Source organism: Malaclemys terrapin, chromosome 12 (assembly GCF_027887155.1).
Source record: "Malaclemys terrapin pileata isolate rMalTer1 chromosome 12, rMalTer1.hap1, whole genome shotgun sequence".
In the NCBI taxonomy this organism is placed as follows: Eukaryota; Metazoa; Chordata; order Testudines; family Emydidae; genus Malaclemys; species Malaclemys terrapin.
This window is the reverse complement of record NC_071516.1, coordinates 19,761,622-19,777,793: the sequence shown is the minus strand read 5'-3', so window position 1 is coordinate 19,777,793 and position 16,172 is coordinate 19,761,622. Positions and strand designations below refer to the sequence as shown.

The window sequence follows — 16,172 nt, the reverse complement described above, 5'->3', positions numbered from 1 at the left end:
GGGACCTAGTAAGTGTCCCAACTCCAAATGAACAGCTGTCCTATGCACTCAGGGACAGCAATTACCTTTGTCCTTGGCTGCTGGTTGAACATAGTGTGATGTTTCACAAATGAAGGAGGCCCCAGGATCACGGCCAGTACCGTTCCCCATTTTCTATATTGGTGACCTTAGAGCTACTTGGGAATCCAAGAAATTTCTTACAGAATGTGGGACTCAGCATAGCTGCTGATCCAGCACCTCCAGCTTTTCCTGCTGCCTCTTTAAACTCATGACCTCTGGTGGAAACTCTATTCCAAGACACCAGATTTATCAGCACTTCTGTGCGGGGAATAAGATTTCAGGGGGAGGTAATATTTAATGCTGACATGGGCTATGAGAACAGATACCAAAGGGTTAAAGGCTCCCAGTCACTGGCTACCCTCAGCAATAATAGCACAGGAGAAATGCTCTCGAAGAGAGTCTGTGATGGGATGGAGGGACTCCTGCATCAGCACTGGCCAGGAGGGAGTTAAAACACTTCCCCAAACATCCTTCCATCCCTGTACCATGCTAACTGGCAGGGCCAGTGGCAGAGTAGCAGGTGAGCCTTATTAGTGACAGCAGTTGATTCCCTTAAGAGTGGGGTTACATAAACTCACAGAGGAGCAAGGATTAGAGCTGAGGGAAGGGGGGTGTCTAGGCAGGGTTTCTGTCTCTCCCTTTAGGATTTTTAGACGCTCTGAATCCCTTGCTATGTTCTGTAGCTGTGGGAAGCTTTATTGTTTGACCCTTGGGCGCAAATGATTGGAAGTTAAATGCTCTTCATACATTTTTCTAAAATTAATTAACAGGCAAAATCTCTAGTGCTTCTGAGTGCTGGGGCATGAGTAAACTTCCAATAAAAAACCATTGGGTGCAGTACAGAGCCAGGGAGCCTCTCTACAATAATACACCAGTGTGTGTAGCAGAGCACTTAAGAGCAACCCTACAATAACAAACCAGGATTTGCAGGGTACGAGTGCTCATGAACAGACCTGCGATGACAAACCAGTGATCCTAGCCTGTAATGTGAGGAGCTACCCTCTGCTATAAAAGGCTGAGCTTTATTATGAGGTTAAAAGTTGTCACACACCCTGCAGGATACGATGCTAGGCCACACTTCCTATGGACTCGCACACAGATGCAGGGATGATTTTTTTAGGAAGAGGGAGACAAGAGAATAAAGCCAGGCTAGATTACAGCAGCATCTGTGCTGTGCTGACTTGCAAGCTATTTCTTGTTGTTAGGTAAATAAGTAAGTTATCCTAAAACCTGCCTCAGTCATCTCTGAAATATCGCAAACCCTACATGTCCTCACTAATCTGAGGAGGTACCAAAGGGCTGACAATAGGAGAAAGGGAAAGGCTAAGTAGAACAGCAGACCCAGCCCTGAACAGGCCGCATTTGGGGGCCTGCAGGGCAATAGTGGTGTACTCCTAGAGCTCTGGGTTCCTGCAGAGCATGTAGGGCAGTGGCATGGGGTGAGGTCCAATCTGCTCATTAACTAACAGTTCTGTTTGTCAGAAAACAAACCTACTTTGGCATGAACACCCCCCACACCCCCATCCCTAGCTTGTTCTTCCCCACCTTGCAAGCACTCCAGGCTAGGACTGTGTCCTGAATTATTCCTGCACCGTCATGATTCTGTGGTAAACATTTAAATGAGGGCGACTCTCAGCCCGATTCCACCTTCCGAACAAATTAGAGCATTGGCGCTAACAACAGAGAGAGAGCTCCTGTGGATCAAAGGGAAGCCTAGTATTTCCCTTCAGAGGAAACCTGATCTCTGCCCTCTTTACCCTTCCTGAGCCTGAACGGGGCCATTGGAGAAAATCTGTCCCCTTGCTCCAACCATGAAAGGGAAAAACAATACCCTGATGGGGGTGGGGGAGGGAAGATTTGTGAGCTCCCCCTCCACTGGCGTATGCTCCCCTATCTGGGGATGAAGATGCTGCCCCCTCTGTGGTAGTGTAAAAACAAGCATGCACTGAATCAAACCTTACTAGTCGTTTATTATTGCTGTTAGTTATTGCATTATTAACCCAATCTCTAGCAGTGTGAATGTCCATGCACTTTACAGAGAGTAGGGAAGACACAGTCCCTGCTCTGGAAAGCTCATTATTAGGCGAGTGGAGCAGAAACAGACAATTTATGGCACTGCCTAGGCAGGGAGCTGCAAACAAGTGCCTACCTGCTTTGAGAGGCTGCAGCAATGGAGCTAATGTTAATTGCAAGGCCTGGTTTTTGTTGGCTTGGCAGACACGCAGAGCAGGTGTCAGCACTGGTGCCTACTGGCACAAGGGGTTTTACAGCACTGTAGGCCACCATGGGGGAGACAATCTCACCCCAAGACTCAGGCCCATGTCTATAATGGGCCAAGCCTCAACATCCCAGATAGCATGGAAGTTCAGATTGAGGTTTTTCACGTCGGTCCGTTTCTAGTACAAAGCAGGGTGGCCGAAGCCCAGTGTGTGAAAGCATCGCCCAGTTTGTTCTAGGCCAAAGGGTGGCAGGTCCCAGCCCGTGAAGCCCCATCTGGATCCAAGTAGCCGGGTAGCTGGAACGCTGCGCTTCGGGCCCTGTAGCCTCAGTGGCTGCAGCTCTGGACTGAAGATAAGGGCCATTGCAATGCAGCTTGTGGACCGTTGTCAAATCGTTGGCACCAATTGGATAAAGTTTGGCTATGAAATGGGAGATAGGGACCAACCCTGTCTAAGTGGGAAGGAAACAAAGCGCCTTTGAGTGACATTAGCGGCGACCCTGGGCTTCATGCCCCAGAAATCTCCCATCAGAGAGCACCATAATTAGTACCAAGCATGAGTGTGTCTGTTAATGAGAGTATTATCTGACATGATTAGCAGGGTAGGCACAGACTCACTCCAGTGACTACATGGCTTTCCATAATCCCCGCACCTGTGGGGTTTGCTGGGCCTGAACTTGATAGCTATTAAGTCCCCATGTTGCTTTTGACTGGGAATGACACAACTCCCATCACAGCCAGAACCAGTTATCTTGCCCTGGAGAGTGAGGTGGCTGCAGGAATTGTTGCTTGACTAACCAGTTCCAAGATATGTTCCAAACCTGCAACCCACGAATTTCAAGCCTCCTCAGACCTGCTTGTCACACTGCTTAGAACCACTTTCATTGCATAGTGTCTGAGAGCCTGCTGGGTGCCTCACAGAAGTGACAGTCCCTGCCCCAAAGAGCTTATAGCAGGGGTAGGCAACCTTTCAGAAGTGGTGTGCCGAGTCTTCATTTATTCATTTTAAGATTTCGTGTGCCGGTAATACATTTTAACGTTTTTTTAGAAGGGGTCTCTCTCTAAGTGTATATTATATAACTAAAACTATTGTTGTATGTAAAGTAAACAAGGTTTTCAAAATGTTTAAGAAGCTTCATGTAAAATTAAATTAAAATGCTGATCTTACACCGCCAGCCTGCTCAGCCCGCTGGTTGGGGGTTCAGGGCAGAGGGCTGGGTGTTGGGGGGGACTCGAGGTCAGGGCAGAAGGCTGGGTGTGGGGGGGGGGTTCAGGGCAGAGGGCTGGGTGTTGGGGGGACTCAAGGTCAGGGCAGAAGGCTGGGTGTGGGGGGGGGGTTCAGGGCAGAGGGCTGGGTGTTGGGGAGGACTCAAGGTCAGGGCAGAAGGCTGGGTGTGTGGGGGGGTTCAGGGCAGAGGGCTGGGTGTTGGGGGGGACTCGAAGTCAGGGCAGAAGGCTGGGTGTGGGGGGGTTCAGGGCAGATGGCTGGGTGTTGGGGGGGACTCGGTCAGGGCAGAGGCCTGGGGTGGGGGTGGGGGGTTCAGGGCAGAGGGCTGGGTGTTGGGGGGGACTCGAGGTCAGGGCAGAGGGCTGGAGGGTGTGGAGGGCAGAAGGCTGGGTGTGTGTGGGGGGGTTCAGGGCAGAGGGCTGGGGTGTGTGTGGAGGTGCAGGGCAGAAGGCTGGGTGTTAGGGGCAACTCGAGGTCAGGGAAGAGGGCTGGGTGGTGTGTGGGGGGTGCAGGGCAGAGAGCTGGGGCTGTGGGGGGTGCAGGGCAGAGAGCTGGGGCTGTGGGGGGTGCAGGGCAGGGGGCTGGGTGTGCGTTGGGGTGGGGAGGGGCACGGCAGAAGGCTGGGGTGCTCCCAGCCCCCTGCCCTGAGCGGCTCATGGCAGGGGGCTGGGAGGGATATGACCTGTTCCACCCGCAGGCCCGTCCCTACCACTCTCTGCCTGCTCTACGGAGCAGCCAGCATGCTGCCGCTCGGCTCTGCTCCTCGGGGGGGCGGAATGCACCACGTTGTGCAAAGAAGTGGGGGAGGGGGAAGCTTGGCTGCCGCAGGATCAAGCTTCTGCCTCCTGCCCCCGCAGGGAAGAGCGGTGGGGAGGGGATCCCGGCCCCCTGCCCCACTCAGCCCCCCCCCCCGCTCTCCCCTGTGGGGGCAGGCGGCAGAAGCTTGATCCTGCGGCAGCCAAGCTTCCCCCTCCCCCACTTCTTCGCACAACGTGGTGCATTCCGGCCCCTCCTCTCAGTGGGCAGCAGCGTGCCGCTCAGAATCGGCTCGCGTGCGGTAGGGGGCCGACCCCTGGCTTATAGCCTCCGTGGTACTCATGGCAGTGAAAGTGGGTGGCTAACAGAATGAAGGGGGCCGGACAAGGAAACAAAAGATTAAAGGTTATTAAGAGAAGGGCGATTCCTATGAATCCTTTATTAGGTATCAGTGAGGCTCTGTTCCTTTCACTGGCAGCATTGACCTTTGGGATGGCTGTTCAGAGTGGCAATCCCCAGGGGCTTCCCATATTCCTGGCAAGCCGTTTCCCTGTCTGTTGTACAGCAGCTCAGTCCCAGATGGAATCTTTCTCTGCTCACATGCCAGGGTCCCTGCGGGGCGGAGCAGACGCCCTGTTGGGCTGCTTTGCTCTGGTCTGGTAATTGATAGCTTTCTTTTCATCAGGCTTTCACGCTCTGTAATTGGGAGTTAAGTGAATCTTTCAGGCTTCTGCAGGCATTTTATGTAGGACCCATCAAATATCTGCCCTCCGTGAGCAGTACAAACACACTGGGTTTTCCACTGATGTTCCCGTCAGTTTCAGCACAACTGGGGACTGTAATGCCCCCGTCCCAAAGTCTCTGTGGCTGGTCAGATGCTGGTGGTTCCTGCTGTGGCCTGTGTGCTCATTACAAAGCATTTATTGAGGGACAGCTGAATCGCTGGTGTCCTTGGGATTAACCCTGCTTTTCAGGAAGCGGTCTCCTCTGGAAACCCAGACACCGGAGACTGGGGTACTACATAAATATCAGAACACAAGGGGAGAAGAATGGCAAAATGGAAGAGAAGGAAAGCACAGGAATTGCAGTGTGACCAGTGATGTATATGAATTGGGATGTGTACTTTCTGATGGTCAGAGCATGGGATGTGCAATCAGGAGGTCTGGGTTCTAGCCCCAGCTCTGACACTGACTTGCTGTGTGACTCCGGGAAAGTCACTTAATCTCTCCATGGGTCCCTGTCTAAAAGGATACTGATCTGCCTCACAGGGGAAGGGATGGTATGAGCCTTAGTCAATTGTTATTTGTGAAGCACATTAGGTTCCTTAAATGGAAAGCACTATAGAAGTACAAAGATTTATTGTTATTTTTAATGGAAATGTCACCCCATCAACCTGTTGTCCCTGGCCCTAAACATTCAGTGATAGATGATCAGAAATACCTGTGAGCAATTGCAGGCCTAATTTGCACATTCAATTTCCTTGATTGCATGCAAAAATTGCCCATTTGTATATGTAAATAATTAGTGAGATTTATAAATGGTCAATTGTGCGTGCAAAAATCCAGAATATAAATGTGCATTTACAAAAACTTTGCATGCATATTAGGTGTACAATTGCACATGCATTAAGAACATAAGAACTTCCACACTGGGTCAACCAATGGTCCATCTAACCCTGTATCCGTGTCTTCTGACAGTGGCCAGTGCCATGTGCCCCAGAGGAAATGAACAGAGTAGGGTAATTTTGTGTGATTCATCCCCTGTTGCCCAGTCCCAGGTTCTGGCAATTGGAGGTTTAGGAACACCTGGAACTAAGAGCCATGGATGGACCTATCCTCCATGAACTTATCTAATTCTTTTTTGAACCAAGGTATACTTTTGGCCTTCACAACATCCCCTGGCAATGAGTTCCACAGGTTGACTGTGCATTGTATGAAGAAATACTTCCTTTTGTTTGTTTTAAACCTGCTGCCTATTAATTTCATTGGGTAACCTCTAGTTCTTGAGTTATGTGAAGGGGTAAATAACTTCTTATATCATTCATGATTTTATGTATCTCTATCATATCCCCCCTTCGTTGTCTTCTTTCTAAAATGAACAGTCCTACTTTTAATCTCTTCTCGTATGGAAGCTGTTCCATACCCATAGTCATCTTCATTGCCCTTTTCTGCGATGGGCCCTTTTTGAGATGGGCTGACCAGATTTGCATGCAGTATTCAAGGTGTGGGTGTACAGTGGATTTATATAGTGGCATTATGATATTTTCTGTTTTATTATCTATCCCTTTCCTAATGGTTCCTAACATTCTCTTAGCTTTTTTGACTGCTGCTGCACATTGAGTGGATGTTTTCAGAGAACTTCCATGAGGACTCCAAGATCTCTTTCTGGAGTGGTAACAGCTGATTTAGATCCCATCATTTTGTATGTATATTTGGGATGATTTTTTCCAATGTGCATTACTTTGCACTTATCATTACTGAATTTCTTCTGCCACTCTCCTTAAGTGATAGGTTACAAACCATAATTAGTGGGAATATTTTTCTCCTTTTTTTTTTTTTTTGCCATTTGCAACCATAAGCACTGAGGCCTGGTTTACACTACAGAGTTAGGTCGATGAAAGGCAGCTTACGTCAACCTAGATCTGTAAGCGTCCACACTAAAATGTAGCTCCCATCAGTGTAACTCGCCCACTACGCTGACGTAATAACTCCACCTCCGTGAGAGACGTAGCGCTTAGGTCAATGTAGTTAGGTTGACCGAGTGTCAGTGTAGACACTGTGCTGCTTACATCGACTGTTGCTGTCTTTCAGAAGCTGTCCCACAATGCCCCGCACTGACAAATCGACGCAAGAGCTCCCGGCAAGGACATGCACCGCTGACACAAGGAGTGTAGTGTGGACATTCAAAAGCGATGTAATTCCTGCAGTGGCTGGACGTCGATGTAACTTAGGTCAACTTAATTTTGTAGTGTTGACTTGCCCTGACTAGCTTACAATATGCTATCACTTTGGACCTTTTGTGTGACGCCCCCATTCCCAAGGCATTTCACAAACGAGTCACTGGGAGTGACTAGAAGCTTCTTGAATTAAACAAAGCCGATGATTTACAAAGCCATACACCAAAGCCTGCACAGGCCAGTGCTAAAATACACTGACAAGGCCACTTATGAGAAATGTCTTGTTTATGCGGAAAAGGCCCATCTTTAATCCCCCACTGCCTGAGCAGCGAAGGCTGCTCAATCCCTCTCTGCAGAGAGTGCCCTGCTGTGTAACCAGGGCCGGCTCCAGGGTTTTGGCCGTCCCAAGCAGCCAAAACCAAAAAAAAAAAAAAAAAAAAAAAAGCCGCGATCGCGATCTGCGGCGGCAATTCGGCGGGAGGTCCTTCACTCCCAGGCGGAGTGAGGGACCGTCCGCCGAATTGCCGCCGAATACCTGGAACTGCCGCCCCTGTCTGGAACGGCCGCCCCAAGCACCTGCTTGAGAAGCTGGTGCCTGGAGCTGGCCCTGTATGTAACCCATGAGCACAGGTTTATTTAGCTCTTTCTAATGCAGCGGTGTATTTCCAAACCCTACTCAATGCATCTGAGCAGAATTCCTTGTTCCCTTCCTACTGCATGAGAAGTGGGACTGTTCCAGGTGTTTTCAGATACGCTCCTGGCCTCCCTGAAGTTGCTTCACTGATCGTAGTTCCATACAAGCTTCTTTGGGCCTCACACACAAACTATTGTTACTTTGCAATGGACTCAGTCACAACTGGAGCAGAGGAAGTTCCTCTGCCCCACCCCAGCTCTGTTGTTTTCCAGGGTCACGGTGTAATGTCAAAGCAGCTCTCACCACAACCTCGCTTCCCTTGTAGGCATGTTCGATGGGAGGTGGGTGGAGCAGTCGATCTGAATGGCGAATGACAAGCCACACCACTGACATTTCATCATAGCAGTTGAGTGCAATTACTCCTCTGCCTCTGAACTTTCATCTGGTTTCTTGGGGGGTTCATTATGCGGTGTCATCACGCAGCCAGCAGAGGGGAGTGAAAATAGGGAGAGAGAGATGTGTGGAACCATGTAACCCGGGCATCTCAGATCAGCAGGGAGCCCTTAACCCTTTGTGTGCTGCACCACACAGGTGTTACTTCCCAGGTGGTGCCTCCCAAGGCATCAGAACAATGTCACCTCAGGGATAAGGGTGATTATGGTAAAGAGAAGGGAATGCCTCACAATAACCTCTGGATGAGAGGGTGTGACTGTTGTGACGCAGCAAAGCTACTGCTCTGTACTGGGCCAGCGTTTCAGCAGTGCCTTACAAAACACCTCACAAAGCTGCCTACCTTGATACTCGAGTTTCCGCTTCTCCAACTCGGCTTCAATCTGGTCTAGCACCATTCCCAGCTCGCCAAGGATTTTCTTTAAGTAGCTCACATTGTCGTGTTCCAGGATCTTGGCCTAGATAAAAGCCACAGGTTTACACTGAATGGGTGGCCTTGAGACCATACGTTCCTTGCGCAGGTGCTCTTGGCACTAGAAAGGGTGCAATGCAGAACATACACAACACCTCCTAAACCCCTTTGTCATTCTAGTTATTCAACAGCTGCAGGAGGAGTTCACCAGACTCTGGAGAGAAGATTCATGCATGTAAAAGTGACCCCCTGCTGACACCTACTCAACCATGGGGAGGCAACTTCCATTTTAGCCCAGCTCAGCACAGTTCCTACTAGCTTTGGCTAAGAGAAAGCAACTCCTAGCCCAAGGTGGCTTCCAGCTCAGCAGCACAGCTCCTCAAGGCTCAGCAAGGGGTGGAGGCCTCCCAGGTGAGACTAGCACAGCTGAGCTCTTGCCACTTTGGCCCCGGGAAGCAACTTCCCGGTAAGAGCAGCTCAGCAAAGATCTGACTGGATCAGCCAGAGAAGCACCCTTTGGGCTCACATAACGGAGCTGCTTCCTGGAGACCACACAAGCCCCAGCTGGCATCCCAGTTGCAGTAAAATTCAGGATGTCCCATTGTGAGTCCAGCCCCAGAGAGGGGTGAGGGGAAAGAAAGGCTCTACTAGTGGTTTCAGCTCACTTGGGAGTCTAGTCCCCAGGTGGTACAGACACAACATCAGGGTGACTTGGGAGGAAATATTCAGCACTTTAGAATGGACCTGGTCTCTCAGTAGTATCAGGGCCCCAGCAATGGGCGCCCTTGACTGTTCTTTGGGGTCCATCCTCCCTCTCCCTCCTAGAAATAAAGTCCCATGTGTTGCTGTAGATGTCTTACCATGAGTTTCTTCTGCTTGGAAAGGTATGGCTCAGTCAGCTGGGGCTCCCCTTCGTAGTCCAGCTTCATCAGCTCCGTACTGGCATTAGCTAAGTGTCCTGGGGGGAGACAGAAGGACAGTTCGGGGGAGCTGTTGCATCCTCTCGCACTGTGGATGGAAGGCTAGTTTCAGCAGCGGTGATGCCGACCTGGCACTGTGTGAAAAGAGCCTCATTCTGGCTATGAAACTGTCATTCTCCCCCCAATCATTACACCCGGAAAAGTGGTTTCTACTGCACCCCTGTCTGTATAGTGGCCTCAATCAGCCTTGGTGCAAGGAGATGTAACTTTAGGTCTAACTTCAAGGGTTGTACCACCCTGGGTGGGGGGCAGAATCCAGATCTTCTTGCAGCCAAAAACTGCAGCTGCCCATGGACCTTGTGATTGTGCAAATACTGGTAAAAACATGAAGGTAGATCCCCAGGTAAATTGAAATCAGTGTACACCAAGTAAGGATCTGGCCCATTAACTTTCACAGTAAATATTTGCCGAGACATTTTGTTCAGCTCTGGTGGGTTTACCCTTGGAGAGTGTAATTGATAGGGATTTGCGAGCATCATCTAGAGAACAGTTTGAAAGCAAGGCTGTTAGTCTATAAATCACCTTGAGGTGCAGTTCATTTGTGTAAAAAGTGCTACGTGAATATGCAAGAACTTACAGTACCAGAAAGCACGTCAGCATATGCTTAAATCCCATTGAAACTGGGGCTTTTCTCAATCTGGGCCTGTCAAGCGAAATACTGTTCTCAGTCACGCTGGTGGTTTCAACGCAGTTACTCTGGATTTTACAGAAGTGTAACTGAGAACTGAATCTGGTTTATTAATAATAATGATCACTGATAATTAATAAGCAACAGCCTGATTTAAGCTAGAGATGGGAACACTTTCCATTTTGAGCAAGAAGCATGGCTAGCTCCATTGTACCAGGAAGATACGTACTACCCCATCAGTAAGGAGTACTAATAGCCTCCCTGGGCACTTCGATGGCCTAAGCCTGACCCTGCATGCCTTTGGGATCCCAAACTCCCAGTGAAGTTACTGGGATTTGGGGATGTGGCAGGAATGCAGGACTTGGCCTATAACAAGGATCGGCAACCTTTGGCATGCGGCCCGTCAGACGGGCCGAGGGATGTGCTGGCCGCCACTTCCCGCAGCCCCCATTGGCCTGGAACAGTGAACCGCGGCCAGTGGAAGATGCGATTGGCAGAACCTGCGGATGCTGCAGGTAAACAAACTGGCCCGGCCCGCTAGCGGATTTCCCTGATGGGCCACGTGCCAAAGGTTGCTGATCCCTGGCCTACAATAACAACACCTTAAGTATAGATAGATGTACAGCAAGGTATGCAGTGCACATTCACCCTTCCTCTGAGAATCACATATCCAGGACACTTTGCTTGTGGTAGCTGATGATGCAGTGAACAGGTTACTAGATTAAAAACAGACACCTCTGGAGGCTCCTCAGTGAACAAGATAGCCCAGTAATGACTCGCTTCCCCCTCGTTTTCATGTGCCTCCCTTAAATGATCACTGGTAATTATGACAACATCAGTGGTTCAGCAAGAAGCAGGGCTAGTCTATAAATCAGCCTCTGGCTTTCCCTTCATTCCCCAGCACAGCCAGAGTGATTAATGCCTGTACAGTATCACGGCCAGCCCACTGCTCATCTCCTCGAGAGGGGTGAGGTGTACCTGGCATAGCTGCCTGGGGTTGGGAAGAGGGTTGCGAGTATGATACAGATATTTCCTTATCCATCCCCCTCACTCTGCTGCAAGTGAAAGCTGGACCTGGCTTTTTATCCAGGTCATGGACTAATTTTAAGTTTCAGAGTAACAGCCGTGTTAGTCTGTATCCGCAAAAAGAAGAACAGGAGTACTTGTGGCACCTTAGAGACTAACAAATTTATTAGAGCATAAGCTTTCGTGGACTACAGCCCACTTCTTCGGATGCATATAGAATGGAACATATAATGAGTACTTGTAAGTACTCTCACACTTCTTATCACACTGTCTGTACTCGGCTAGCTTGATTATCACTTCAAAAGTTTTTTTTTTTTTTCTCTTAATTAATTGGCCTCTCAGAGTTAGTAAGACAACTCCCACCTGTTTATGCTCTCTGTATGTGTGTATATATATCTCCTCATTATATGTTCCATTCTATATGCATCCGAAGAAGTGGGCTGTAGTCCACGAAAGCTTATGCTCTAATAAATTTGTTAGTCTCTAAGGTGCCACAAGGACTAATTTTAAAGAATAGTTATGCTATTTGGTAGAATTGGTAGTTTCTGTGCAAGAAGAACTCAGCCGTGGAATACAGAGTGAGTTGCAGGCAGCACTGGGCCATGGGCAGAGCTGTGTATGGGGAGCCTAGGACCCAGAATAGCAGGGCATGCTGCTGGTCAGGATTGAGATGATCAGTAAAGCCCCCCATCCTCCTTCTCTCTACCTCTCTCGCTAGCTCAGGAGCCCCGGGGACCGGGGAAGATAGGGATGGAATCTGCCCCATGTTTCCCCTATACCTGGCTCAGTTCAGTTCTTTTACTCCATGATTTACATATGCTTCCTACTGTGGATCATAAACAACTCAGAGAGAGAGAGAGTTCTTCATTCATCACCCAAAACTTCTTTAACGAGAGTCAAGGTTGACCATCAGGGTTTCGTGCCCTTCCAGAATGTTGAGTGCACCTAGACTTAAACCTCTGAAAACCAGGAAATACAGAGTTAAGGTGCGTGCCAGTCCCGCCCCCAGAAACTTAACTCTTTCCTCTACAAGGGATGCCATAACACGCCCCTGGCAGACATCATAGCTCACTATCCTTCCGGATGACATGGAGCATGAGACAAAAACTCTCAGTCCATGTCCTTGCTAAGGCAAAAGTCACATTTAAGGTGGGCTTAGTGATCACAAGCTGTCTCTACCTGGCCTATACCCAACCACTTCACCTGCTCTGCACAAACCATCCCAGAGATGCCAGCTGTTTCCACCCTTTGACACTTGTCCTAAGGATTCCCTCTAGAACATCACCTGCACTTATCCCTGCCCATACTGTTATGTTTGCTATCAGAAGAATCTAAAGAGCAACTAACTAAAGACACAAAAACTAACAGAAAATATTGTAGTGAGTACGTCAGAAGCAGGAAACATGCCAAACAGTCAGTGGGACCACTGGGCAATCAAGGTGCTAACGGAGCACTCAAGAAAGACAAGGACATTGTGGAAAAGCTAAATGAATTCCTTGCCTCAGGCTTCACTGTAGAGAATGTGGGGGAGATCCCCACCCCCAAGCCATTCTTTTTAGGTGACAAATCTGAGGAAATGTCCTAGATGGAGGTGTCAGTGGAAGACATTTTGGAACATATTGATAAGTTAAACAATAATAAGTCTCCAGGACCAGATGTTATTCACCCAAGAGTTCTGAAGGGACTCAAATATGAAATTGCAGAACTATTAACTGGTATTTAACCTATCACTTAAATTGGCCTCTGTACCAGATGACTAGAGAGTAGCTAATGTAATATCATTTTTTTTAAAGGCTCCAGAGGCGATCCTGGCAATTACAGGCTGGTAAGTTTAATTTCAGTACCAGGCAGATTGGTCGAAACTATAGTAAAGAACAAAATTATCAGACACATAGATAAGCATGAAAGGTTGGGGAAAAGTCAACACTGCTTTTGTAAAGGGAAACCATGCCTCAACATGGTTTCCCTTTACAAATCTGTTAGAATTCTTTGAGGGTGTCAACAAGCATGTGGACAAGGGTGATCCAGTCGATACAGTGTATTGGATTTTCAGAAAGCTTTTGAAAAGGTCCCTCACAAGACTCTTAAGAAATCTAAGCAGCCATTGGATAAGAGGGAAGGTCCTCTCATGGATCAGTAACTGGTTAAAAGACAGGAAGAAAAGGGTAGGAATAAATGGTCAGTTTTCACAACTGAGAGAAGTAAATAACAGCATCCCCCAAGAATCCGTACAGGGACCAGTGCTGTTCAACGTATTCATAAATGATCTGGAAAAGAGGGTGAACAGTGAAGTGGCAAAACTTTAGGGTGACCAGATGTCCCGATTTTATAGGGACAGTCCCGATTTTGGGTCTTTTTCTTATATAGGCTCCTATTACCCTCCACCCCCGTCCCGATTTTTCACACTTGCTGTCTGGTCACCCTACAAAACTTGCAGACGATACAATTACTCAAGATAGTCAAGTCCAAAGCTGACTGCAAAGAGTTACAAAAGGATCTCACTAAACTGGGTGACGGGGCAACAGAATGGCAGATGAAATGGAAAAAAATGATCCCAAATATACATTCAAAATGATGGGATCTAAATTAGCTCTGGAAAGAGATATTGGAGTCATTGTGGATAGTTCTCTGAAAACATCTGCTCAAAGTGCAGTGGCAATCAAAAAAGCGAACAGAATGTTAGGAACCATTAGGAAAGGGATCGATAAGACAACTGAAAATATCATAATGCCACTATGTAGATCCATGGTACTCTCAGATGTTGAATACTGTGTGCAGGTCTGGTCACCATATCTCAAAGAAGATCTATTAGAATTGTAAAAGGTGCAGAAGGGCAGCAAAAATGATAAGGGATATGGAGCAGCTTCCATACAAGGAGATTAAGAAGACTGGGACTGCTCATTTTAGAAAAGAAACAACTAAGGGGAGATATGATAGAGATCCATAAAATCATGAATGGTGTGGAGAAAGTGAATAAGGAAGTGTTATTTACCCCTTCACGCAACAAAAGAACTAGGATCACCCCATGAAATCAATAGGCAGCAGGTTTAAAACAAACAAAAGGAAGTACTTCTTCCCACAACGCACAATCAACCGGCGGAACTTGTTGCCAGGGATGTTGTGAAAGTCAAAAGTATAACTTGGTTCAAAAAAGAATTAGAGGAATTCATGGAGGACAGGTCCATCAATGGGTATAAGCCAACATGGTCAGGGATGCAACCTCATGCTCTAGGTGTCCCTACATTTCCAACTGCCAGAAGCTGGGTCTGGACGACAGGGGATGGATCACTTGATAATTGCCCTGTTCTGGTCATTCTCTCTGAAGCATCTGGCTCTGGCCTCTGTCTGAAGACAGGATTCCATTGGTCTGACCCAGTATGGCCATTCTTCTGTTCTTACACTGGTACAAATCCCCATGGCAAGAACATACCATTTTGCTCCTCTTGAACAACCCCCATGGCTCAGCACAGAAATAAGGAGTCCGGGAGCTCTCTGGATTCAGATGCACCTCTCCTCATATCACAGAGCAACCTGCTGCAAGCAGTCCTTGCACCAGGCAATACACTGTCCCTAGCACAGTGCAGGACAGTTGGGGTGCATACCAAAGAATGAGCGAATGCAATTCTGTGGGACACAACACACTGCAGAAAATGCCACATTGACCAAGTCATGCCTCTTACCTGCAGCCCAAGGGCAGCCCTTGCTGAAACATACTTGCTGTATAATTCAGGCACTTACCAGCTGGTAAACAGTAAGCTGGCTTCAGCCTTAACAATAGTGGTGGCATAGTCCCAATATCATAATAAAAGCTAAATGCCATGTCATCCCCCAGCAGGTTCATCCCAGCCCCAGTGGACTTCAAATGATTTTCAGCTCTTCATTTTCTCTTCTGGATTCCTGTTAGACTGCCAGCATACGTACTTTTTAAAGCTTTCCTGAACACTTGCTGCTGCATACCTTGTGCCTGCAGCTTTATCTCCATCAGATCAGCAGTTTGTGTTGTGTTCTTTTCACCCTCATTTGCCTTGTGCATACAAAATAGACATTGCTGGGACCTTTACAAGAGCTGAACAAATGGTTTATTAATTACAAAGTCTACCCTTGAAATTCTGTACATCTGTGCCCCTATGAGCCCCTCAATGCCACTGTCATGTAACAGCAACTCCTATCAAGCCTGACAAACTCACTACACCTAACACATTGCTGTCATGATATTTATCTACAAAGAATGTTGTGTGAGATATCAAACGAAAGCCAGTGACACACTGGTCATTTATATCACTTTGAAGTGTATGTATTAACACTATATTAGGAACTACCAATATTATGCTTTAAAGTCTGTGACCAGAAAAAGGGAGAAACAGGTTTTCTTCCAGACAAGAGGCAGGATAGTTATCTCCCTGTCTCTAATGTAACTTGAGCAGGGTGATGCCAGAGACAACGGGTAGTTCATTTGCATCAGAGGTAAACAGGAGGAACAAATTAACATGAGGATGTGAACTCAGCATGGGATAGGGTGACCAGACAGCAAGTATGAAAAATCGGGATGGGGGTGGGGTAATAGGAGCCTATATAAGAAAAAGATCCAAAAATCAAGACTGTCCCTATAAAATCGGGACATCTGGTCACCCTAGCATGGGAAGACGCTGGAGTCTGAATGCCAGGGGTTCATCCTGACAGTGGTGACAAAGACGATAAACTTGGGGGGAATATAGAGAGAAGCAAAAAGAAATGTTGGTGATCCACCACTAAGGGAACAAAGAGGTCAGCACTCTTTGGATCCATGAACTCTGGATCCCCCACCATATGGGTTGGTGATGCTAAGAAGTAGTGGTAGGTGAGAAAACTGCCTTAAGACAAGGCTTGTAGGCTGCCAAGTTTAGT

At 47.9% G+C, this 16,172-nt stretch overlaps 1 protein-coding gene across 1 annotated transcript in view; it reads right to left on the bottom strand.

The window, feature by feature from the left end:
- The window catches only part of GDAP1L1 (ganglioside induced differentiation associated protein 1 like 1), a 40,784-nt gene that overhangs the window by 5,982 nt on the left and 18,630 nt on the right, over positions 1–16,172 (bottom strand). Inside the window, exons 4-5 of the mRNA XM_054046300.1 lie at positions 9,515–9,612; positions 8,586–8,700 (exon numbers count right to left, since the gene is read on the bottom strand). Coding sequence (XP_053902275.1) covers positions 8,586–8,700; positions 9,515–9,612 — 213 coding nt within the window. The remainder of the gene's footprint in view (positions 1–8,585; positions 8,701–9,514; positions 9,613–16,172) is intronic.